The sequence below is a fragment of the Natator depressus genome, chromosome 9, assembly GCF_965152275.1.
Source record: "Natator depressus isolate rNatDep1 chromosome 9, rNatDep2.hap1, whole genome shotgun sequence".
NCBI lineage: Eukaryota > Metazoa > Chordata > Testudines > Cheloniidae > Natator > Natator depressus.
In genome coordinates, this window is record NC_134242.1 from 24480987 (window position 1) to 24505888 (window position 24902).

Sequence of the window (24902 nt, forward strand, 5' to 3'; positions counted from 1 at the left end):
TTTTTAAAAACTCATTGACATTAGAAGACCACTTGCAAGGATATCCTAACTGCTATACTAATGCAAATGCAGAAAACACTTCCATTTAAATCAAGCAACCAAGACATTGTACCTTTTGAATTTGATCTCAACAAAACTAATTAGAACGGATACAATCAGAGATGCCAGTAAACCCCCAGTCATAAAACAACGTCAAGAGAACCCTTGCAGTTTCATGTCAACATAATAAATTATATTTGGAGCTTTCAATATTGTATTGTATTCCTACTGTCCACAAAATGAATTTTATTTTCACAAAAATGGGTTTTAAAGGTAAGCTGTTTAGTGCCAATGCTCTTGTTTTTTGGGTATTCTTTTTAATTACAATGAGCATATAAATGGATTGAATGGGCAGTATGAGTCTTTTGGAACAGCAGTTGATGGGTGTTATTGAATCTTAAGGACCTGAGACAACTAGATAGTCACTTTTGTAAGGCCTGGATAACCTTCCTGAGGACCTAAGATTACTGGAAGGCCCACACACCAGCAAAAAGAAGATAAAAATAAAAGTGATTTATCTTGTGGATTCTCCTTTAATTTTCTTTTCTTGGACCATGATATTTTCTTTATTTTTCTTACAGCATTAATTATTGATTATACTATATTGCAGCCTTCTATATTCAACATAAGCAACCTTCAACACCTCCACAGAGCCACTCCACTAACCTGCACTCCCACATTTTTGATTGGCAGCAAGAAGGCATTCAGTGAATGTAGGCTTGTGATCTGCATCAGCTTCTCCTGGTCCTCTTCAGTTGTGCATGCTTTGACCCTTTGTAACAGAGTGTGTGGCTGTGCAAGGGGGCAGAAAATCACTTTTCATAATTTTTGTAAAAAGACACATTCAGATAAAACTTATAAATGATTATGCAGCCAAATATTTATGTTCACTTTAAATTTATGACAGCTTTATTCATTGTAGAGCGATTTGCAATATGGTTTTCATTTAACAAAGTTCAAGCATTATGAGGAACAGTACAATTTATAAGTCTCTGTTCTGGTAACCAGAATGCATACACGCTTAGCAGGTTTGAGTCACAGCTCTCCAGAAGAAGAAGTGGGGTTTTTACCCACAAAAAGCTTATGCTCAAATAATGATTCTATGAAATCTGTTAGTCTTTAAGGTGCCACCGGACTCCTTGTTGTTTTTGTGGATACAGACTAACATGGCTTCCCCCTGATACTTAGCTCTCCAGAAGTAACAGATTGACTTCCTTTTCTTTCTAGGTTTGCTCTCTAAAGCAGGGGTGGGCAAACTTTTTGGCCTGAGGGTCACATCGGGGTTGCGAAAGGGTATAGAGGGCCGGGTAGGGAAGGCTGTGCCTCCCCAAACAGCCTGGCCCCCGCCCCCTATCCGTTCCCTCCCACTTCCCGCCCCGACTGCCCCCCTCAGAACCTCCTACCCATCCAACTCCCCCTGCTGCTTGTCCCCTGACCGCCCCCCGCCCAGGACCCCCACACCCTATCCAATCCCCCCTGCTCCCTGTCCCCTGACTGCCCCCGACCCCTATCCACACCCCCGCTCCCTGACAGGCCCCCTAAGACCTCCAACCCATCCATCCCTCCCCCACTCCTTGTCCCAACCGCCCCCTTCCAGGACCCCCGTCCCAAACTGCCCCCCCCCCGGACCCCATCCCTTATCCGCCCCCCCCCCAAACCCTCCGCCCCATCCAACCACCCCCTGTTCCCTGACTGCCCCTGGGACCTCCTGCCTTCCCCCGTCCCCTTACCCTGCTCAGAGCGGCAGGACAGGCTTATTTGAAAGTCTGGGAGGTGGGCGGGTGCAAGACATGCTGCCCGCGCGGTGGCATCTCTATGGGGGAGGGGGAACATCAGGGGAGGGGCCGGGGGCTCAGGGGCTGGGCAGGACAGTCTCGCAGGCCAGATGTGGCCCGCGGGCCATAGTTTGCTCACCCCTCCTCTAAAGGTATCATTCACTGAAGTTTCTATTTATGCTATTTCTTCCAGATGCACAAGACAGCAGCGTCCTCATAACGAAAGCAGATCTGTATATAACCTTGGGACTCCACTTACACTGGTGATCAGGAGTATCACATGCTCAGGTAATTCTTCAGCAACTTATGGGCAGGTGTGATGAACACATTGCTCTTAGTGCAACTCCTGATAGCTAATCTGTAGCCTTTTTCAGCTAGACAGAAGATGCAACTGAGGTTATCATTAAGGTAATGGCTGCAAACAGAGGGAAATGATCCACTACTAATTTACGTGGGTTCTCAGAATTCCTGCTTATGACATCTCACAAGTATATCAGACCCTTATTTCTCACATTATGATCTAGCTGCCCAATGACACTTCATGCAGGCAAACCTAGAAGATTACAACTATTTTGAGGAGCAACAGCTATTTTCTGCCAATACTATATGGCTGGAAACAGTCTCAAAAGTCCTCTTAGCATAGTAATTTTTAGATTGTTCTAGCTAAACAACTCATTCTGCTGCTGTAGAGTAGTACATAATCAACTTTTCTTTTTCTAAAAGACATTAAACATTTAAATGCAGTTTTGTTATAGCACCAATAATGCTATCTGACTACACAGAAAATCTTCAAGTTCACACAAATGAAGTACCAAACAACAGCTTTCAAACCAAGCAGCAATACTACTTGTAACAGTTACATTTTAATATACTATAAATCTCACCGGTAATTCACCAAAGAATTAGTTTTCATATTTCTTTCATGTTATTGGTTCCCGTGAAACCCACCTTTAATTCCAATAATATTTATTTACCTTTTTAACACTTGCAGAAAAATCTGCTACTATTTTCAAAATGTTGTTAGTTTCAGGGAAGTCTTTGCACACATAAGGTTCTTCAGCACATATTACTCTGATTGCTAGGCCAGGACCTGAAATGCAAAGTTAGAACAGCATTACAGTAAAGAATGTGCAAGTGAACAGTCACATTTAATATGTATTATAAGAATCTCAGAAGAGACAGCTTTATCACTAACTATAGTTTGTTCACTTTACAGTATTAGTTAGCTTAACAACATTTCTACCAAGATTGTACAATATACAAAATCTATTCTGAAGCAGCACTTTCGTTACTTAACTTGTACACTCAGACATCATTTACCTACAACCTAAATTGTATGGTTGTGTCAGGCAGTGGTTAGTGCCTCTGACGTTTTGCGACCAAGAGAGAGAAAGGATTGTGATTACAGCAATAAGGAGACAGTTGCCACTGCTGCCTCCTGTTATACAATGTATATGCAAAAGTTGTGGAGATTTGACAAAAACGTTACAATTACAAGCCGAACACATCACTGAATAATGCTGACAGCGGAACTGCCTTGAAAGCTGATTAACACAAAATTGCTTGTAATTTGGCTTGAAGTGTCCTATTGACAACTCTTCTAATAAAAGGACAGTGGTACTCCTAAACTAATTCATAATTTTATACAGTGCCTGTGCTACTAATAGGCTGGTCTGTGCAAACTGCCAGCTACTAGGCTAATTTGTGGCACCTGCCAGCTACTATCTACGGCAAGAGCTATAGGACTACTTTTGTTCCTTGCATTTTTTAAAAACAATGACATCCCTGTTAGGAGGGTTCGGTTTTCTAAAATACAATACAATTCTGAGGCTGTCTGGTCAAGAACTGTTGCTATCTCTTATAGTCCCTCATTTCTACAAAAGATAAATTGCTCCTGGGAGGGAATGACTTATATTAGTGTTCCAAGCTGGACTGTGCAAATAATATTCAGTTAGATCTCACTGTTAATAGAGTTTTTGGCCTATGGAGCCGAAAGAGAAAGCATATGAAAAAAAGCTACTGGACTAATATTTCTTTTATCACTATAAACAGCACAGTGGCTCTCTTATAAGAGGTGCTTCATCTCTAGAAAATATAAAATTTGCTTGAAATTAAAGCCATGGTAGATATACCAAGTTTCTTTCTCAACACTGTAGTAGGAACATAAATACTGTTTAAAAAATTAACCGTGTAAACGATTAAAAAATAATTTCGTTTCAACAGTTAACTAATTAAAGGGCTGGCCAGCAGGCGTGGCTTGTGTCGCTGCATCCAGGTGGTGCAGCTGGGGATTAATGCATGATTTAATGGGGGGCTGGCCAGCCTAGGGGTTAATGGTTAAGGCGGATTAACCAGTAAGACTAGTGCTCATCAGATAACCAGTTAACATTTTACATCCCTACATTGTAGAGGTGAATTTTTCTTATATTCAAATATAAAACTTATTCCGAGGATTAGAATAAAAACATTAAAGACATTTGTAGTCCTTGACTTTAATGAATTACACTGACCCTAACTCCCATACCTGGGAATGGATGCCTTGAGACCAGCTCTTCTGGGAGACCAAGTTCTCTCCCTAGCACTCTTACTTCATCCTTGTGGAAGTCCTTCAGTGGCTCTATTACTCTACCCTACATAGAAAATAAAGTAATTTACATTCAAGTTGCCATGTTCAAATAGCACCTTAGTAATAACTCCAACCATCTGCTGACAGATAATGTTGTTTTAATCAAATTAGTCCTGTGAAAAGTGCCAGTACTGGGGACTATACCTGAAGCAGAAAGGAAGGAGTGCATATGAACATTGCTTTGAGAAAATGCTTAATAGAGGGAAAATTGAATGAGAATGAATCTTCACCACACATTTAGCTTCAAAGATAGGAAAAAACCAGAAGTGTTCCATCAGCTGCTAGAGTTGATATGCCTCTAGTCAAAGCTGGTTAAATTATTTGTTGTGAATAAGCCATACAAATTTAGCCGCTTTTTCAGTTCAATCATCCACAAGCCAACCCAGAAGTCTTCAAATACATTCATTAGTCACCAAAGACTCTGGACAAAATTTCAGGTTATGGGCCAGTCACATCAACTATTTACTATATGTGTGGTGTGGTCAGTCACCTATTCTCTATAGTTCTTATATTGCATTTATCACTATAGTATCTAAGAACCTTCCAGTCATGCATTAAGCAACATGACTAACATCTGTCATGTGTTTGTTCTCTTATCCTTTGCCCGGGTAGAGAAGAGTACGGAATCAACAGAAATATAGAGCTGGAAGGGACTATGAGAAATTACCAAGTTCAGCCCTCTGCGCTGTGGCAGGACCACGTAAATGGAGACCATCCCTGACAGCTGTCTGTCCAGCCTTTTAAAAGCTGCTGTCTGTCCAGCCTTTTAAAAGCTTCCAATGACATGGATTCCACAACCTCCCTTGGAAGCCTATTCCAGAGCTTAACTGCCCTTATAGTTAAAAAGTTTTTCCTAATATCTCACCTAAATCTCCTTTGCTGTGGATTAAACCCATTACTTCTTGCTCTACCTTCAGCAGACATGGAGAACAATTGCTCACCAGCCTCTTTATAACAGCCCTTAACATACTGGAAGAATGATAAGATCCACCCTTAGTCTTCTTTTCTCAAGACTAAGCATGCCCACTTTTTTTTAACCTTATATTATAGGTCAGGTTTTCTAAACCTTGTATCATTTTTGTTGCTCCTCTGGTTTTTCTCCAATTTTTTCTTAAAATGTGGTGCCCGGAACTGGAAACAGTACTCCAGCTGAAGCCACACCAGTGCCAAGTAGAGTGGGACAATTACTTCCCATGTTTTAGACATAACAGTCCTGATAGCACATCCCAGAATATTAGCCTTTTTCACAACTGCATCACACTGATGACTCATTCAATTTTTGATTCACTATAACCTCCAAGATCCTTTTTAGCAGTGCTGCCACCTAGCCAGTTTTGTAGCTGTGCATTTGATTTTTCCTTCATAAGTACTTTGAACTTGTCTTTATTTAATTTCATCTTGTTGAATTCAAACCAATTCTTCATTTTGTCAAGAACATCTGAATGCTAACTGTGTCCTCCAAAGTGCTAGCAACCCCAACCAGCTTGCTGTCATCTGCAAATTTTATAAGTGTACTCTCCACTCCATTATCCAAGTCATAAATAAAAATATTGAGTAGTACCAGACCCAAGACTGACCCCTGCAGGACCCCATTAGATATGCCCTCACAGTTTGAGAGCAAACGATTGGTAATTACTCTTTGAGTACAGTCTTTCAATCAGTTGTGCACCAAATTTACTGTAATTTAATCTAGACCACATTTCCCTAGTTTGTTTAGAAAACTGTCATGTGGGACTGTGTCAAAAGCCTTACTAAAATCAAGATTGATCACATCTACTGCTTCCCCAGTAGGCCAGTAACCCTGTCAAAGAAGGAAATTAGGTTAATAAGTGGAGTGTCTTGTTTTAATAGTTTTAAAAATATAAATAAGGGTACGTGCATGCGCACACACATTACTATATGTTTATGTTAGGGAAGGCAAGGTTAAAGAAGTGCTCCTTGTATGTGGAGTGGAAGGTGATGAGGTTTGTGATGGTGCTGAGTTTCTGTGGGAATTCATTCTACAGTTTTGGGTGAGGCCTTGAGAAAGCTGTTTCTACCTTAAGGGTACAGCTCAAATATGAAAGAAAATTCCATTGCGACAGAGAAGTGAACTTGTTAAGCGTGGTCTTCATCCTAGAGTTTTAGAAGATCTTTTAATATCCTGGGTTCGGGCCATCAAGAATCTTGTGAAGTACCAAGATCTTGAACTTGATTCAATATTCTATGAGAAGCCAGTACAGTAGAACCTCAGGGTTAGAAACACCAGAGTTATGAACTGACCAGTCAACCACACACCTCATTTGGAACCAGAAGTACAAAATCAGGCAGCAGCAGAGACCAAAAAAAAAAAAAAAAAAGAACAAAAAAAATCAAATACAGTACAGTACTGTGTTAAACATAAACTACTACAAAAAATAAAGGGAAAGCAGCGTTTTTCTTCTGCATAGTAAAGTTTCAAAGCTGAATTAAATCAATGTTCATTTGTAAACTTTTGAAAGAACCACCATAACATTTTGTTCAGAGTTATGAGAGTTACGAACAACCTCCATTTCTGAAGTGTTCGTAACGCTGAGGTTCTATTGCATAGGAAGCGTTATGCATGTGATGCATTCAAGCGTTAAGCTGTGATGCATTCATGGCAGCCAGTTTTTGCAGAGATGTGCTGTAATGTTTTGTGTCAGTTGGAGTTTCCTAAGCAATGAATGCTTCATGCCCAGGTATACTGCATCGCTATAGTACAGCTGGGAGGTTACGAAGGTATGAGTAACCGAGGGCAGGTCACTACTTGCCAGAATGGGATGGAGTCTCCTAGCCAACAAGAGTTGGTATTAAGCATTACTCTAATATGCGGCTGTGTGCGCTTAGTGTCAATAAGGAATCCAGGAGCACTCCTAAGCCATGGACTGAATTGACAAATTTTGGGTGTCTCTCTTCAACCAAAGGAGACCGCACTGTGGTTGAAACTATTCAGAATGCTTTCCTCTGCCGACCAGCATCATCTCTATCTTGCTCAGGTTCAGCTTCAACCAGCTGTTCTTCATCCATGGGCTAATTTCATCCAAGCCCTGGGCCATCTTGATGGTAGAGTTGTAGTCATATGTGGTGAAGAATAAGTAAAGCTGTGTATCATCTGCATATTTTTGGCACTTAATCCATGTGGTCTGACCAGCTCACCTAGCAGGTTCATGTAGATGTTGTACAGAACCAGTGAAAGATAACTCATCTTTGTGGACTCCACAAGTGAGGGGTCTCATTAGTGGAGGTGCAGTTTCCCATCACTACTTATTGGATAAGTCCCTCCAGAAAGGATTCAAGCATTTTAGTGTATTACCCTGGATCCCTCCTACCTCTCTCAGGCACAAGAACACTATCTTATGGTTGACATTGTCAAGTGCTTCAGAGAAGTCCAGGAGGATTAAAATGGATGTCTACGTTCTATCCACTGATAACAGATCATCCATCAGTACTACTAAAGCAGTTTCAGTTCCATGTCCTGGCCTGAATCCAGACTGTGCTAGTCTAGGATAATAGCTTCAATTAGATAAACCAGTAGTGGCTTTCGGCTAGCTTCTCTATGAGCTTGCTCAAGAATGGAAGGTTTGACAATTGGCTGTAGTTGGGCTAGAATCAGTCTCAGTTTCTTCAGAGTTGTTTGAATTATTGTGTTTGAAGGAGAAGGGAAGATTCCTTCTTGAATGACGGTTTGGCTGTTTCAGGCCTGAATGGCACCAATTGCCCATGACTCTCTTTCACAAGCCAAGAAAGGTAAGGGTTGGATTCACAGGTTTGGGTCAAGGCTCCCTTAGAGAGTATCCAGATCTTGTTGGAAAGTTAGTGTGCTGAACTCTGGAAATGCAGGCAGGCTATTGATTAGCGACTTGCAGGCGGGATAGATCCAGGTTGTTTGGGAAGCTTATACAAACTAGTTTTCCCCCTAAAACACATGGTATTGTTTCTGCTTTCTTATTGGGAAACAGTTTTTAAAATGGGAGAATGATGAAAAGCAAAATTTCTGATATGAATTTTTGAACAAAATCATTCATGCTGAAATTCATCAAATTGACAATTTGTGAATATTTTCCTAACTATTCAGTATTGCATAAATACTCAACCCACCAAAATTACTTTAAGAGAACCAGGAATCTAGAAAGATGAAGAGTAAATTAATTACATCCATTTTATTTATTTATTTATTTTTTTACAGTAACACCTAGAGGCCCTGACCAAAATAGGGCCCCATCACACTGGGCTCTGTACAAAGCCTCCCTAGTGTCAACAGTTATATTGATAGGAAGGTATACATACTATTTGTTTTTTCACATTTAACTTCAGATTTGGGTTACACCAAAAATAAAATAAATGTGATACTCTCATTTTTATTTACCTCTTCTCTCAGCTTTCTGATCAGCTCTGTGTCATTGTGATGAGTTTTGATTACTTCAGCTTTGCCACTTGCAACAAGGGAAGCACTTTCAATAAGATCAGGTCTTAGGGTTCCCTGAGCAAGAAAGACCTCTTCAGGTTTCAGATTCATTTCTCCAATTACCTCATTGGCAATCTATAATATGGAGGGAAAAAATAAATGTTTTACATTGATCCTGAGGGATCCAAAATCATGTTGCAAACATACTTAAAGGATTAGTGAATTGCAATCCCCTCTGCTTTAAACCAACACTGATTAAGAAGAAGATTGCTCATGATAATACTCTATTCCTGAAAAGGGGAAGCCAAAAATCCTGCCCCACATTTGTCTGTTATGTATTTAGCTGAATGATTAATAAAAATAAATATTTTTTAAAAATACTTGAATTAACACTAATAGTAACAGTGCTCCTTAGCCATGTACACATCCTCCCTAAATCATTAATGATAAAACAGAAGTTAAAGTGGCTGCAAGTTGATGCAGTATTAGAAACACACCAAAACCAAGATATTAACTCAATTTAGTCATTTGCCATTTGGTAAAAGTATGTTATTTTTAAAGCTTGTGTAATGTATATTAGCCTTTATACGCAAGTTAGCCACTAAGCTGCATAGTGGACAGAATTAGCAGATCTACTCAGCTGTTTGTGACCATCAGACTATGATCTGTGGCAAACCTAATTCTGCTTCAGCTAACAGATTCTGCTTGAAGTTATGTGTTAGAGACTTGGGCTCTGGAGCAAGATGTCCTATGTTCTATCCTCACTATGTCCAACATCCACACACCAAAACATACGTGATAGCTGATGTCCTGAAGCATACATTGCCTGAGAATGGCTCTCTCGAGTGGAGTAAGACTGCATTTAAAAAAATATTTAATTGACAGTGTCCCTTTTAAATGTTAAAATAATATAAAGTGATTACCTTCACAAAGGTGTCACCAATAATTTTTCTTTTTTCCTCAGGACTTGTAGTCATATTTAAAGTCTTGCTAATTCTTTTTCGGGGAGTTCTGTCTTCATCAGAGATTGGTAGAGTTGTTGTACCATTGTAGAATGAATGGGCTGCATTTACCACTGCACAAAATACAGAAACGTATTAACAAAACCAATACATAATACTAAACAGGATTGCAGAAAATAAGTCTATTACTTGAAAAAGATCACTTGGAGGTCATATCTTTAGATACTCTGCATTTTACAGGGCTACTCAAGCACTCACTCATTTAAGGATTATCTGAGGTGAGGGTATTTCATCCACCTCCCTTACTAACCTATTCCACCATACAATTACTCTTGGTGAAACATTCGACCGACTATGGATGGACAAAGCTTAGACTATATTGGGTAAGGTTTTCCTTTTGATGAGTTGGAAGGTACAGAGGTTGCAGCTCTTTGCACTGTTCACTGCTGGTAGTTTAACTGAATGTGTTGTCTAACATATACCATGTTACCAGATGCCTTGACAATCTGAGCATTAGACAAAATAGTATTCATTGCCAGATTTATCAATATGCAAAAGCTACTCATGAATTACATGACTTTATGTAAACAGTATGAATGATGTGGTACTTCACTGCCTAACTTTGTCTCCTCCGATCCCACCACATCTCTGAGGAGAAACAAGCTGAGACCTTATTGGCCAAAAGGGATACCTTCTGATCTTTCACAATGTACTGCTTGTAACCCCTTGGGTGCTTCCCAGCCAGCTTTTCTGAAAATAGGTTAAAATAAATAAGTAGGCTCCCCGGAAGCCATCGGTACAACACACACCTCAAAAAGAAACTTGTTTATGAAAATAAATTTGAAATCAGAAAGGTATCCCACACGCAAAGTGGCTTACAAAGTTAAACAATTAAGACTTATTGAAGAGTTTAGCTCGCAGTTCTCTAGCTAAGAAAAAATGCTTCATATGAACAGGGAACTGCAACCTCTGAAGGCAACTGACTCATTTGCCAGTGGAAGAAAAGGAACTGATCATTGAGGCAGATGCCAACTGTCATACAATTCCTCAGTATGTGCCACTGGTGAAATGGTTTAATCTCTCAGTTCAGGACATCATTTTTCACTCATCTGTGAATTAGAATCTATAAATCTAAACTTATATTTTAAATTATTTGGCTCTGGGCTTGTGTTTTCCTATGCGTTTTTGTACAATGTGGCCTCAGTCCTGATTTGGATCTCTGGGGACTACCCTAATATAAATATTAAATAATTATAGTACATTTTCAGGGCTACTAATAACAACTACTTTTTGATATTTAAATTCTCAAAATTTCTCACATCAGTTTCATTAGACAATAAGATTATGATTAATTGTAAGCTTACGGATTTTCCTTTAGAAGACTAGCCATACTACCCTCATTTACATGAAGTATAAGTAACATGAAACACAGTACCTTTGACTTGAATTCCAAGTTTTTTGAGTGCCTCTTCCACAGATTGACTTTCCCTCTTGCGCATGAATCCATTATCTATGTGTACAGCTATGATTTGGTCTTGGTTTAAAGCCCGATTCAGGAGAGCAGTACACACTGTTGAGTCCACACCTCCACTGAGTAAAACCTAGGTTAGGGCCAGAGGGGGGGGGGGGGGGGGGGGGGGAAATCAAACTTGTCCAAACATCTTTAGGAGAATGATCGTTAGCTTAAAACTCGGACTGAATATAAGAATTACCATGATCAGAACAAGGTGTTCGGTTGTCCAATAAAAGATATTAACTCACCTACCTTATGTCTCTAATATCCTGGGACCAACATGGCTACAACAACACTGCAACAATAACCTACATATCACGCTATACCCAATGCTTTGGAGGAAAATGAAAAGTGAAACAGTGCACTAGGCAAATTGTGCAGTACGTGAGAATGAACTTCCTAAACTGCTAGCCCAGTTTATACCCTGAAGCATGAAAACTCATTTTTTTAAAGTAATCAGCATAACTACAAGTGTCAGTTTTATTCATAAGACTGGAAGTTGCAAAACCTGTTATAAACCTACTTACCAGGACTTTTGATGAACCCACTTTCTCTTTGATATCTTGAATACACGCAAGTTGTCTATTTTCTACTGTGAAGTTACCACTGCATCCAGCAATATCATAGAGAAAATTCTGCAGTATCACTTTTCCATTCTCTGTAAGGCCAACTTCGGGGTGGAACTGAACTCCATACAGTTTTTTAGATTCATTTGCTATACCTTCATGTAAAGAGATATGGTATTAAAAATTACAACAACATGAAAAGGCCATATATAATTGTAAAAATGTATACTGTGTCCTCTTCAATACTCTGGTTTGAGCTGGCAGATTAATTCATAGCAAAATATTTTAAAAACAATAGTCACTAGAATTAGGTTGATTGTACAGCATCCTAACACTTTTCCTTTTACACACAAAATTCATGTGTTTTAGACATTTCTGTGATGCAGTTCCTTTGCTCAATGCAGATATTTAAGCAGTAATTTGGCAGGTGTTGCTGAACTGAGACTCTACACTTTCCACATTTGGGATGAGGTGTCAATACTTAGGAGGAGGTAAAACCCCACAGAGCATGAACTGCTGCTGCTGAACTGCCTTTCCCACGTACTGGTGTTATTTTTTTGTCCTCGTTAACTTTGTTCTTTGAGATTTTAGGTGGGATTTCAAAGTGGGCAGCAATTCTTTAAGTTTCTCTCTTCGGTTTTGTCTATTAACAGTAGATCACTAGTTACTGTAGAACCCTGTTTATCCAACCCTCCCTTAACCAGGTCTCTGCATTTACTGAGCCATCAGAACTCCAGGGAAAGAAGCAGATGATCACTCCTGTGACCACTAAATGGCACTGCAGCATCTCATTTTCCCATTCTCCGGTTTATCCAGAGTTTTTGTTATCTGATCTGGCCCCAGTCCCAATTAGACCGGATAAACAGGATTCCACTATACATAACGTTCTCCTTATGTTTGAGGGTGGGTATATTTATGGGTGGATATCCCTAAAACAACTCAGAGATTAAACTATATCTGGAGGCCATTTTTCTCCTTGAAATCATTAGAATTACAGACTCAAATCTGCATTTTTGTGCTTTAAAGAGACTTACGTACTTCATCTGCTTGATTATGTTTTCTCCAAGAAAGCAGAAAGTCAAAAGAGAAGGAACAATTTAAAAGTTCCAATCACTATACTGTGACACCAAAGGTGGTGTAAAATGTGAGGGGAAAATGGTTACCTACCTAGAACAGTTGTTCTTTGAGATGTGATACAGACGTGTATTTCATGTGGGTGTATGCTCCCCATACACCAGAGCTGGAGAACTTTGCCTTACAGTACCTATAGGTGCAGCACTTGCACCCCATGGCCATAGCCTCTCCCATGTGTAGTAAGGTCCCACAGAGGATTCAGCTCTTTAACCGGTGAGTAGAGATGAATGGCTCCTTTTAAGAACCTCATTGCCATGGAGTTTGAACTGACTTCTGATGGATAGGTGGATGAAATGCCAATATTGCCACCAGGTGGACTCTCAAAGAACCAAGCACAAGATCAGAAGACTGAAGGTAACAGGTACTCTAAGATGTCCTGGATACAAGCCCGGGTTGGTTGAACTCCCTGGGCTAACGATCAACAATAAGAATGGTTTCCTCTTGGCTGAACAGGCTGGAGGCTTCCTACTGTTGAGCAAGATTTGCCAGACCTCCTCCAAACATCATTCCTCCTCCTCATCAAATCATGAAGCATCCATGCTGTAAGATGCAAGGAGCTGAGAGCTGGAAGCAAAAACTGACTGTGATGCTGACTCAGGAGGCCAGGATGAAGAGGAAGGGATACGGGAGGCCAAACTAATAACATGGGGAGGTTGGAGAACGAACATTGTCTTGGCAACATTGATGGTCCAGTGTCAGCTTGAGAACGACATGTGGGATGATTGGAATTGGAGGAAAAGCATACAAGAGTACTGATTCTCAGATCACGTGAAAAGCATCGGTCAAGGAGCCCGAAATGAGACTCCCTCGAGAGCAGAACAGATGGCACTTCTTGTTTCTCTTGTGGCAAACCGGTTGTCGGGATGCCTCAAACTGCAAAGAAGGACCGCAGAACCTTCGGCTTCAGAGACCACTCGTGATTCAGGAACAAATTCCTGACGAGGTGATCCGCTAAGCGATTAGTCATGGGGGTAATATTTTCCCTGGTGCAAAACTGCCAGAGCCTGATTGCCTCTTGACAAAGCATGTTGGAGCATGCTCCCCCCTGCTCGAGGACCAGTGTTTCATGAGAGGGGTCCCTAAAAAGGGATCAGGTAGGAGGGTAGAGAAGAACTGTGAGACATAACCTGATCTTAAGGTGCTTAAGTCTTAGTTCTCTGTTGTAAACAAGTCCCAAACACAGTAAAAGTTGGCCAGCCTGTCCGCAAACAGGGGAGACAGAGAAGAAGTTACTATTTGATCACTGTCCTGGACATACAAGTCAAAATGGACACTTGCTAGATTCTGGAGCAGTGAGAAGGGGAGGGGAAGAGGGCAGTGGACATCTGGTTAAGCCCAGAACTAGAGGACCTTCTCCTTTGAGATCTGTGGCTCTCTCTGGAGTAGTCCTGCTGCCACATAGAAAGGGCGGGGACTGGCCAAAAAAACCCAAACAATGCTGTGAGCAGTATTGCTGTTGAGGCTGCTCACTGCCATAGTGGCATCTCTTCGTGGCTGGAGTATATACTTCCAAAGCATGCAAAGTAGCTTGGGAGTGTTTAAAAGAGTGCAAGGTTTTGTCGGTCTTCTCTGAAAATAAAACCCAACCACCAAATGGTAAGTCCTCAATGGTCTGCAGCAGGTCAGACACTATGCCCAAATTCCATAGCCATGAGGCCTTCTTATGGTCACAGCTAATGCCATAATTCTGGCTGCAGCATCTGCCATGTCCAGAGCTGACTGCAACAAGGTCTTGGCCAAAATATGGCCTTCTGCAATGAATGCTATAAATTCTTCCCTGGAGGATTCCAGCAGCTTGTCCGCAAACTTAGATATGGCTGCCCAACTGACAAAGTCATATTTAGAGAACGCCTGCTGGTTCTTTATGTGCATTTGCAGGGAAGAGGAGGTATAAATCTTCCTTCCCATTACATCCATCCTTTTGGACTCTTTGTCCTTTGGGGTAGACTTATACCTTCCCTGCCAAGCTCTGTCATTTGCTGCAGTCACCACCTGGCAGTTAGGTGCTGGGTGGGAGTAGAAACTCTCAAACCCTCGCATAGGAACGAAGTACCATTTCTCCAAATGCTTCGCTGTAGGGGTCAACAAAGCTGGGGTAATTCAGGGGGCCATTGCAGGTTCCAGGAGAGCCTCATTTATCGGGAGCGCTACTCTTCCTGGACTTGATGGTTGGAGAATATCCAGCAGTTTAGGCATATTCCCCTGCAGGAGTTCCGCCAGAATACCCAAGGTAGTGACCATCAGCATCAGGAGGTCCTGGTATGCCTTAAAGTCCTCGGGCACCAAGGGAGAGGAAGATTCTTACATGGGAGTCATCCGGGGAGGACGAGGAGACGGTCTGCTGCACCAATGACAACACCTGTTCTTGTACCACAGAATCTAGTCAGAAGAGCCCAGCAAGTCCAGGGGGAATTAACTCAGTGGTCGCTCACAGCTTAGATGGTATGGGAGTGGAAGCCACCATTGGGACCAGTGATCTTGTTATGGAGCAGGTTGAGGATTGGGACCTCAGGGATCAAGGAGTGTCCCAGGGATTCCAAGGGGGCCACTGGGCATACAGATAAGAAACTGGTGTCCATAGGCACTGGGCCAAAAGCCCATCCCGATTGCAGGACAGATGCCGATCTTGGTACCAGTGATGATCCAAAGGTAATCTCTGGCTCCTATCTGACAAGGAGAGGGAAGACAACCCCAACTTGGATCTTGAGTAATCCTAGAGGTTCTGCGATAACAACATGGGAGCCAGCCCCGATGGGGCAAACAACTGATTGGATTCATCTGAAGCCCAGTAAGGTGGTGGGACCAGTGTCAAAGAAAAGTGGGGAATCGGCAATGGTGGTACTGAATGAGACACATTCCTCCCTAGTACCAGGAGAGGCATCAACACCAAGGCCGGGAATAGACTTGATGATGGGATCTGCTGCCAAGATAAAGAAGGCGCTGAAGGATGTTCCGGCATCAAGGGTGCCTTCAATGCCAGTCCTGGCCTCTACTTGATAGTCAGCTGCCCAGGTGGTAAGAGCTGTGGTGCCAACAGACCTCGTGGCTCTGTAACATAGGCAGAAGGTGCCAAGGGCACAACAGAGGACAAGCTGGCAGAAGCCAAAGCACCGGAGGACTCCCGAACCAGCAGAGGGTCCGGAATTGAGAGGTAAACCATGTATGATGCCACCTGGTATGTTGTCAGCATGGAAAGAGTTGGCACTGAAGTAATGCTGTTGGTACTGGACTCAAAGGACACCTCATGGCCAGAACTGGAATTCACAGTATGGGCCCTTTGCTGCTCTTGGTATGGTACCGGGGAGCGGCTGGATGGATCTGCTACATCCCATGTGCTGAAGGAAGTATGGTGCTGGTCAGCACTCCTCCTAGATGAGGAGTCGGAGTTTCCCTGAATCCTGGAATGATCCCAACTTGTTTTTCTGGACCTCTTCCTCACCACACCACAAGTGCGTGAACAACCCTTTTTCTCTTGGGGATAAACAGATCTGAAGACGACTGCTGATTAGATGAGGGCCTCTGTGCCGAAGCGGGCCTCATGGTCTGCTCCAGAAGGTGCTGCTTCAGCTGCAAGTCTCTCATCACCTAAGTCCCCTTGGTGAATGACTTGCAGATGGAACACCTCTCTTTAATGTGTCCCTCGCTAAGATACGACAAGAACCTCGTTTGGAGGCTGCTGTTGCAGATGACCCCCCTGTATGACAGACAATGAATAAACCCTGGTGAGGTCATCACACAAGGCAGCCAACTACTCTACTAACACTAAACTAACACAAACTAAACCTAAGGTACTACTGTTATTATATACAGAAAAGTTATCAGAAAACAGAGCAGAAATGTGAGGTGAGGACCCACACAAAGCTCCATCTCTAGCCACAGGCAGTGCGAAGGAACTGTGGGGGTTCAGAGCGGCGGTGACCTTATATGACTGGAGGTGTGGGGGATTTCCTACGGCCACTGGGCATGAACACCACCCCTATGGGTACTGTTAGGCAACGTTCTCCAGCTCCAATGTACAGGGCACACAAACCTACATGGAATACATGGCCACATCTACCTGAAGAAGAACAGACTTTCTCTTTCCATCTCTACTAGTCATTACTGCTTTTGAAGCAGTACAATTTAGAGTCCTGCAACCTGCTCTGAAGTCAATGGGACTCGACTAAAAGTGTCAGATCTAGGCTGGAAAACAATTGGACTCTGTTGGGCTTGGGTTGAGTTGGCTCTCCTCCTGCCTGTGGGGGTCAGTCGGGTGGCCACAGCATGCCTTGCTCCTGCTAGCCATTGTCACCTCACTGTGCTGTGTGATCTGCGGCCTGAGTGCGCTGCTGGTGCATGCAACTGTCCGCAGCCACCATTGTGCCAACCCCAGGCAGAAAAAGAGCAGAACACATGGGCAGGAGGCAGTCATGGCACTGACTCAGGTATGCGGGGGAAGGATTGGGGAGGAGTCAAAACTCAACTCTACCATCTCAGGCTCAGGTGGAGTGGGGTTGGGTCTGGTTCAGGTCCAGCCTAAAAATTAGGCCCAACCAGACTTCTAGTCTAATTACCTTATCAGAAAAATACCCCTAAACAAACTGAAACAGGGATCATTTCCAAAGTTTCACTAGAAGCCATACTAGCAGCTATTCAAACCCTACAGTATAAAGTTTGATGTGTTTGAATCAAAGTTGTATCTGTCTTCAGCAGAAATATACCTGGAATAAAGAACCCTAGCTGTTGAGAAAAACATGAAAAATCTAGGTGAAAAGGTTAATGAAGCACAGATGCAAAAAAATTCTCTAGAGATTTTTTTGTATTTCTTTAAAAAAGAGCTTTTTTGGATTAGAAAATTTAGTTTATTGAAAACGTTATAAAATCGACTCATAAGAATATTAGGTTTTCTAGAATCTTTTGAAGGAAAGGAATTATTTGAAATAATTTTGTGTCTGCCGAATTCCTTTACCAAATTTGACTCTAATTACATATTGTAAAAATATTCCATATACCTCTCAAATCTCCCCCATTTAAATTGCCTACTTCATCAGTGTTATAAGGAGGTTAGACTAGAAATAATAGTGGTCCCTTCTGGTGTGTGTGGGTTTTTTTTTTTTTTAAAAAGCTATGAATCTATCTTAACTCATACATTTTTAGGCCCTGATCCTGCAAACAGTTACGCATGGAGTCACTCCATTGAAACTATGTACTTGGATAAAGGTTTGCATATAAGTGTTTGCAGGATGGGGCCATAGTGAATCTGTCATCACCATGGAACTAGAAATGTATTTTGGACTATCGTATGGAAAATGATGGCTACAACACAATTTATAGATGAAAAGCTCTTTATTTGTTCTGATATTAGCAGAACTACTCAGGATCATAGAAGAAAATTGGTGGCACTACATCCTGAATTCCTGTCATCAGGTTTTCCAGCTAAGATTGTGGCAATAAAACTAAAGCTTATAAACAAAACACCTAACCACCCCAACCCACACACACACTTAAGACAATGCCAGTCTTGCTGTTAATACAATTAAGCTTAGTTAGTCTCACCTCAACTAAGATAACATAATAGTATGTAGATGGTGTTTTGAATAATTCTTTATTGCATGGCTATAAAAGGGTGACGTTCAAAAGTGATCTGATTTTTGTGTTACTCTTGCATTTTGGTGTATTCACTAACAAAAAAAAACTTCATTAAAGCACAGTTCAGACTGTTTAGCAGTACTTTGTTCCCTTCCAAAACATGGAAGTTAGCTGTCAAAAATCAGATACCTTGGAGAACCAGGAAAAATATTCAACCACACAATACAAATACTAGGAAACCAGGAAACGTAGTTAATGTCATGCTTTCCACATGATAGCCTCAAAGAAATTTCAGGCCTCATCTACAATTAAAAGTTGTACCAGTATTACTATTCTAGTTAAAAAAACCTATATCCCTAACAAATAGTTATATTGGTACCAAATCCTAGTGTGGATGCAATTATACCAGTTTTTAAAAAAAAGATGCCTTACAATGGTACGGTTTATTCTCCTTCCTGTATGGGAATAAGTAATATCAGTATAAGCAGTTCTATACAGTATATGGATTTTACAGCACTTTGGAAACTGGCTCTAAACCGAATACTTTGCTTAACCTCAACTATGATTAGGCAAGGGCCACACCATTATACAAGAACTTTTGGATGTGCTTGAAAGTTCTAGTTTTTCTTCTTTGCCCACACAATGTTTTAAAGGATTTCAAAAATTTGGGGGTGGGTTGGAGTTTCTTATAATGAGAATCTATAAAACTTGCCAGTTTCCTTTTTAGTAGTTACATAATTGTAATTTTATTTAAAAGCTGAATAAGGACTTCAGAAAAGTAATCTTGACTACTGGCTACAGTAGGTTCGCTATTCAAACTGTATTTACCTACACATCCTGCAGGTGACAGTGCTACAGATCAAATATAGCACTGTGCCTGACTGGTGGTTAATGGAGACCAGCCTACAGAACGCTGGTCTTCCAACAATTCAGCAGTTTCTATCCTGGACCTTTCCTCAAGGATTTAAAGTAAGAGTCACATGAGTGGCTTAAGATTTCACAAAGTGGCTCAGTAAACATAAGACTAACCTATAATCTGCTGGCTGCAGAAAAAGTGGTTTGATTCAGTGAGTTGCAAGCTGGGTTAATAATTTAAGTACATTTTCTAAGTTAACTTTCAGGGCCTACATCTACACACTTCCCCTGTGACCTTCTATGCAAGAGATTTGAAAGATTTCTTTTAATACTGCAATTCTTTTTACTCCATTAAAAAAAGTTAAAATGACAATAGTAAATAGTAAAAATAGTAAATTAGAGCGAACTAATTAAACACAATTGATAATCAAAACTAAAGAATTCTTGAAATCAAGTTTACTTTTCTCTGATGCCTTTTCTAACATTTCTCAACTTGAACATTTAAATAAAACTAGTCATTTCTGCATCAGTTTCAGTCTTTTTCTTTACTAGCACAATGGTGCAATGTTTGGGTTAAAACACTAGAGAAATGTAATCTTGAGTTTCATAAAAGCTTATTTTTACAACACTTAAATTCTGTGCCACAATTCACCAGATAACTTCCCTTTAAAAAAAAAAAAAAAGACTCAAGAGACAAGTGAGAATTGTATAGAATACATACCTGCTACAATGTTCCCAGATTGTGAAACGATTTTGAACCCATCAGCTACTTTATCGACACTATCACCATGAGTGAGCAGCACAATCTCCTCCTTCTGAAGGCCCCTAAACACAGGATAAAAACAGAATCAGTGAAAGTACAAACAAGAACATCTAACTTTATTTGTATAGTTAATTGTGAAATATTAAAAATTTAAGCACACCACAGATTTTCTGATACAACTTCAAATTTCCATTTTAACTTTTTGCTGACAGACATTTTAGTTCAGATTGACTCATGTTCTGATGGTTCTTTTGAATCCAAGCCTATTCTACTTGGACTTCTGTGGATAAAGGGGGGGAAATGGGCAGTGCTTAAAAAAAAAAAAAAATTAATTAACAAAGCTTCCTTAAGCCTGAATTTAGGAAAGGTGATAAGGACAAACTTGTCCTGATGGTCCTTAAACTTTACAGGATAGGGTGTGAAGCTCCATGACGCTTCTGGAAGAAGAAATAGTCACAGGAATTAGGACCTTTTGGTACAGTAAATTGATTGGATTCTTACAAGGGGCTGAAAGAGAGGTGCTCTGGCAATACTGAGAATCAAATTTTCTTTTATAGAATACTAAGAACCAAGTTTAAAGGGACAGAAGTCCTCATTAATGGTTTCAGTTTTTCCATGGCTTTCAGGAACTTGAAAAAAGAAAAGGAATACTTATGGCATCTTAGAGACTAACAAATTTATTTGAGCATAAGCTTTCGTGAGCTACAGCTCACTTCATCAGATGCTCAAATAAATTTGTTAGTCTCTAAGGTGCCACAAGTACTCCTTTTCTTTTTGCGGATACAGACTAACACGGCTGCTACTCTGAAACCTGTCTTCAGGAACTTGGATACCTATGGATGCTAGCTAATACCGAAGTGACCTACAGTACAACACAATGCTTCAATAGCTGTAGAACTTGCCTTAATGCAAAAATTCTCAGGCTGTGGTCCCTGGCACACTTTATGGTGCCACACCAATAAAGCATTCCTTGTTTAAATTAAACATTTTAAAAATGTTTTAGACTATAACGATACAGAGCACTCCCAAGTAACATGCATTAAAAGATCCAAGGGTGAAGAATATAGCCAAAAAAACCCCTTATCTTTACAGCAAATGTAAGTATAGGGTGATTATTCATTTTAAAAAGAAAACCACATAGGGGTTTGCTTGTTTTAAAAAGACAGAGACCGGAGTTCTGCATACAAATATGCATACCTTTAATTGGGCCATTAACTGCCTCAATATTTGTATGTACAACTGCCTAATTTACACGCATAGTTGCAATAGCTATATAAGCAAATGGTGGGCAATTTCATATAAGCATGGGTGAAACTCCATTTTCTACCGTATAAATCTAGCCTGTGTCTATACTGTCACTAGCTTTCAATTCTAGAATGGCATTTCCCCTACCATTTTTGTGGCTAGAAATGCCTGCATACCTGAACAGTGAGCACGTGTTATCCAGAGTAATGCTGAAAACTCCATCTTCTCTAACATCTTTTTTGTGCACTGTACCTCCAAATACCTTATTCATCATCTGTCAAATCAGAAACATTGTAATTACCTTACAGTATAAGTTCCAACAGTCCAACATAATTCCATTTAATATATTCACCTTGCTCTCCCTATAACTTTAACCTGCTGGCCAAGACAACCGTTAGTCACTGAAACCTCCTGCAGAAAAGGTCACTCTTATACCAGTTATAGAATGTTACTACTATCATACAGTCAGAATCTTCATTATTTCTCACTATTCAGTGATCAATCTCCTCTTCTGCTGGCTTCCTGGTAGCATAGCTTGGAACCATTCCTATTATAAATTGACTAAGTAAGCCACCATTAATGCTATTAAGTCAAGAACTTTAGTGGCAGGCTTTGGATTCTACCAATTCTTCTATTTCCCCTTTTGTTCTTTCAAACCAATCAATATGGCTTCTCTTTGCACTGTAGCATTCTCTTGGCCAGAAGAGAATCAAGAGGCCTATTTTCACATATACTAGATGCAATTTATACCAACATTTCAGAACTAACAGGAGTTCCATTAGTATGCACTCTGGGCTAAATTCTGACTTCAGAAACATGCACCTAGCTCTTTTTTACAACAATGGAAGATGTCCACGTGTGAGGGCAGATTGTAACGTCGTCTCAACCCAGACCTCTGTGAATAATCATGTCTACATAAATACTTACTTCTGAACATACTTTCTATGTATTTATGCTTCTTCCCCACCTAACTTCTTGAAATGAAATCATAATACAGCCTATATCACTTCTGTTGATTGGCTAGTCGGCCATTTGTGTACCATAAAACAGATCAAACAAAAGTTATGCATCCTAGGTCCCAATAATTCTGAAAGCAAGGAGCCATACATAAATGTGAGACCTTTTTGGTACTTAATGTTTAAACAACTCCTATTCTGGCTGTAAGAAGAACATAAGTAGGCTTGGCAGAATAAAATTCTTATTTTATTTTTTTATAATTTCAACAGATAATATTGATATTTAGTTTTAAGCATTTTTTAGATTTGTATCCATTTAATTTTCACAATTGCAGGACAAAATGGCGGGGGTGTAGCAGTCAGACAATAATTATTTAATGACAGTAGATACTGAGATTTAAAAAGTTAAAGCTACCTACATGGCCCTCCTGCTCTGGCATCACTATCAGTGGACTCTAATAAGTTCTCAAACAGCATTTCTCGTATTTTGCCGAGGTGTAAATTTTGATTCATCACTGATGAAAATTAAATCTAATCCTTCCAAGCCTAAATATAAGGCATGTAATAAACAGCTGACACTATAAAAGAATGGATGCATATTACAGGTGAATTATAATGTATTGGGGGGGAGGGAAGGGGAGGATCAACACTGAATGCCTAAATGCAAAGATTTATTTTTATGACTCACTGAATAATAAAAAACATAAAACACAGAACTCCTGTTCTTTCTGATCTGAAATGTTACAACAGCCTTAAAGAAGAAATATTCTGTAGTGTATATTTTCTATTACATGGTATTCTTTTTTCCTGTTCTTGCTAATTGCTTTTTCTGAGAATCAGTGAGAACTGTAATCAACCATTTTCAAGAACACACTTGATTTGGCAGTATTAGTGACCAGCATATTGGTAATATGATTAGACATTGTTCCTACTACAATATCAACTAACCCAATTTCTAGTTTCAAACAAACATGAAATCTGTTTATCTATTTTTCCATCAGTAGAGTTGCTCCTGAAAACTATCCTAAGGAGTGTTCTACATGCAAAAACAAAGGGATGAGCTATTTAAATGAGCAAACTACTCCAACTGTTTGAAGAAGAGCATTCCTCAATACCAGCTAAACTAAACAAGTTAATCGCTATGCAACTTTTTATTAAAAACATGATAAATGTATAGTAGAATCCAAAGTCAGCATAGTTAGAAAGGGAGAACATAAGTATTTCTTATGCTATTTTCACAACAGAGCCCAGAGAAGAGTATGTATATAATATACTCAGTATCTTCAAAACTACCATCATTTGCACTTTTTCTAAAATGAAATTCTGCATGCAAGGTTTATTTATCCTGTTAATTACACATAAGCTACATATGAAAAAGTTATTCTAGTAGTTAAGACTTAGATGAGCGTCAGAATTAAGACCTGGATCTAAAACAATATTTGTAGACAAACAGATCCATGATTAGCACCTGCATGCCATAGCAGATTCCAAGAACCGGTTTCCCTATTGTAAATATTGCTGGGTCAAACCAAGGTGCATCTTCCGCATACACAGAGTTTGGTCCTCCAGATATGATGATAGCCCTGCAAACAAGATAGATTAAAAAAGATTAAGGGAGTTCAAAATAATACACATTTACATTTTAAAAACTCTTTGTTTGCATTAAATGTTGAGAGACTTATGGTGATCCCTTGCATACTTACAGTTTGCCTGGCGCTTACACCCTAAAGCAAAGATGCTCACATTTCCCACACTGGGATGGGTAAAAGTGGCAACTTGCCAGAACTGAGAGCATATCAATTTGTATAGCTTTTGTACCAAAACCAAATAATAGGTGCAAGCCACCCTAAAACATGATTGTAACAACTGTGTATTTACTGAACTGGGGTTTCTTTGTTTGTTTTTTTGTTTTAAATGGTAGGGCTAGATTCACAAAGAGACTATGAGATATTCAAGCATGGGTCTCAGTCTCTCCAATTCAAGCCATTGCATTTTGTATTATAGACTTAAAAAAATAAACATGCATTGGGCCAGAGAAAGAGAATTAAAATGACTCTATAGTCCAATAGTTATGGCACTCACTTAAGGGGTGAGAGACCCACATTCAAATCCCTTCTCCTCAGAAGGCAAAGGAGTCTCCCACGTCCCAGGAGAGTGCCTTAACCACTGGGCACTCCCCACCTCCTCCTCTCCCACCAACCCATTTTGTGTGGAGCTAGGCATGCACCATCACCTTGCTCCAGGAGAGAGTTCACAGCTGTGAATCCCCAGTGGAGACAGGCACCTCTGCCTCCCATCAGCCTGGACTTTGGCAGGAACATCCTGAAAGAGGCAATGCTTAGGACCCACCCCTCTCCTTGGCATCTGCTATTGGATAGGTTAGGCAGCTCCCCACTCAACTCACTGTTTTTTCCCCATTCTCAAGCACCTTTCCCCTCTCCATTCATTGTAGAAGGAGCCTACGCACTTAACTCAGGGGTTTTAGATCCTAGATC

General features: G+C 40.4%; 1 protein-coding gene across 2 annotated transcripts in view; it reads right to left on the bottom strand.

The window, feature by feature from the left end:
• The window catches only part of GMPS (guanine monophosphate synthase), a 61858-nt gene that overhangs the window by 16615 nt on the left and 20341 nt on the right, over nucleotides 1–24902 (bottom strand). For both annotated transcript variants that reach the window (XM_074963718.1, XM_074963717.1), the window contains exons 3-12: nucleotides 23876–23990; nucleotides 21628–21725; nucleotides 20165–20268; nucleotides 11848–12041; nucleotides 11243–11408; nucleotides 9769–9920; nucleotides 8807–8980; nucleotides 4339–4444; nucleotides 2789–2904; nucleotides 706–831 (exon numbers count right to left, since the gene is read on the bottom strand). In XM_074963718.1, the coding sequence (XP_074819819.1) occupies nucleotides 706–831; nucleotides 2789–2904; nucleotides 4339–4444; nucleotides 8807–8980; nucleotides 9769–9920; nucleotides 11243–11408; nucleotides 11848–12041; nucleotides 20165–20268; nucleotides 21628–21725; nucleotides 23876–23990 (1351 nt within the window). The remainder of the gene's footprint in view (nucleotides 1–705; nucleotides 832–2788; nucleotides 2905–4338; nucleotides 4445–8806; nucleotides 8981–9768; nucleotides 9921–11242; nucleotides 11409–11847; nucleotides 12042–20164; nucleotides 20269–21627; nucleotides 21726–23875; nucleotides 23991–24902) is intronic.